The 1,410-nt window shown below is 54.4% G+C and overlaps 1 protein-coding gene across 1 annotated transcript; it reads right to left on the bottom strand.

The window, feature by feature from the left end:
- Nucleotides 1–525: 525 nt before the first annotated feature.
- Nucleotides 526–1,410, bottom strand: olig3 (oligodendrocyte transcription factor 3). The gene has a single exon (XM_022763804.1). It carries the CDS (start codon nt 1,408–1,410, stop codon nt 526–528), a length of 885 nt encoding a protein of 294 aa, XP_022619525.1.

Raw genomic sequence — 1,410 nt, 5'->3', positions numbered from 1 at the left:
ACAAATGGACAAACAATGAGCCACGACATAAAAATAAATCTAAAACTTAGATTTTTAAACAAATTTCCGCGATGGCAGAATCATTTAGCCAAATACATAAATGTCATTATTTTCATATAGAACTCAAGTTTAAAATCCTTGGTACAAGGCACAGAGAGCATTCTTCGTTTTCACAAAATGACGCCTGATACAAAAAAAATTTAAAATTAAATCAAAATGTTCATGCAACCTCAGTCACCTTTCACATTTTGGTGTGAGACAAAAAAAAGTCAAACACAAGAGGATCGTGGCATCTTGTTGCATGACACAGAACTTTTTTTACCTTCAATTGGCAAAATCATCAGTCTTTATAAGTCCTTGTTACAAGGAGGAAAATAACACTTTTTTTCTCATACGCCAAACAAGAAAACAGACTAAACAACAGCATGCACCAGTGAGGCCAAATCACCCTCATGCCCTGAATTCTCTATTTACAAACATCATTACATCTCTCAGTCTCTACGTGTCTGTCACACAGACCGGGCATCATTTCATTCCGTCCTTGCCCTCCCCTGTGAGTCTCGTGAGGCCGGTGGAGGTGATGGGGATGTGTGGAGGAGGAGGCACCTGGCAGATGGTGCAGGGACACGGCAGTCCGGCCCAGTGCTGGAAGCCGGAGCCCAGCTGCAGGGCCGGGGGCGCAGCCGGGGAGCCCTTCATCAGGGAGTGGGGTGCTCGGATAGACGTGAGCCCCGGCAGCGCGCTCGTCAGAGTGGAGGACGTGGAGGAAGACAGCGCGCTCCCGAGGAGAGGATGCACCTGGTGCGCGGCGGCGGCGGCTGCTGCTGCGGCTGCAGCGGCCGGTCCCCCGGAGTGTCCACCGGCGCCGGGGGCGTGCGCCACGGTGCCGCAGTGGAAGGCCGAGTGCTGCCCTCCGTAAATCTCCCCCACCAGCCGCTTCATCTCGTCCAAGGAGCTGGTGAGCATCAGGATGTAGTTCCTGGCCAGAAGCAGCGTGGCTATCTTGGACAACTTCCGCACCGAGGGCCCGTGCGCGTAGGGCATCACCTCGCGCAGGCCGTCCATGGCCAGGTTGAGGTCGTGCATGCGCTTCCGCTCCCGGCCGTTAATCTTGAGACGGAGCTGGTACATTTCCTCCTCGGTGACTTGCTTCTTCAGTTTGTACTTGTTGCTGTTGCTGCTGCTACTGCTGCTGCTGCTGCTTCCCACGGACTTGGGGTCTCCAGACCGCAGGTGCTCGCTCCCGGTCATCTTCAGGCGCTGCTGCTCGCCGCCCTGCGTGGAGGAGGACACGGAGGAGCCGACGTGGTGGTGGTGGTGGTGATGGTGGTGCGGGTGGTGGTCTCGGAGAAACATGCCGTCCATGTCCGGGGAAGAGGCTCTGCTGCTCGGGCTGGAATCTGAATTCAT

The sequence above is a fragment of the Seriola dumerili genome, unplaced genomic scaffold, assembly GCF_002260705.1.
Source record: "Seriola dumerili isolate Sdu_G_001 unplaced genomic scaffold, Sdu_1.0 BDQW01000478.1, whole genome shotgun sequence".
NCBI classification, from domain to species: Eukaryota; Metazoa; Chordata; class Actinopteri; order Carangiformes; family Carangidae; genus Seriola; species Seriola dumerili.
Note: the sequence above shows the minus strand (reverse complement) of the source record. Positions and strands in the feature narration are given on the sequence as shown.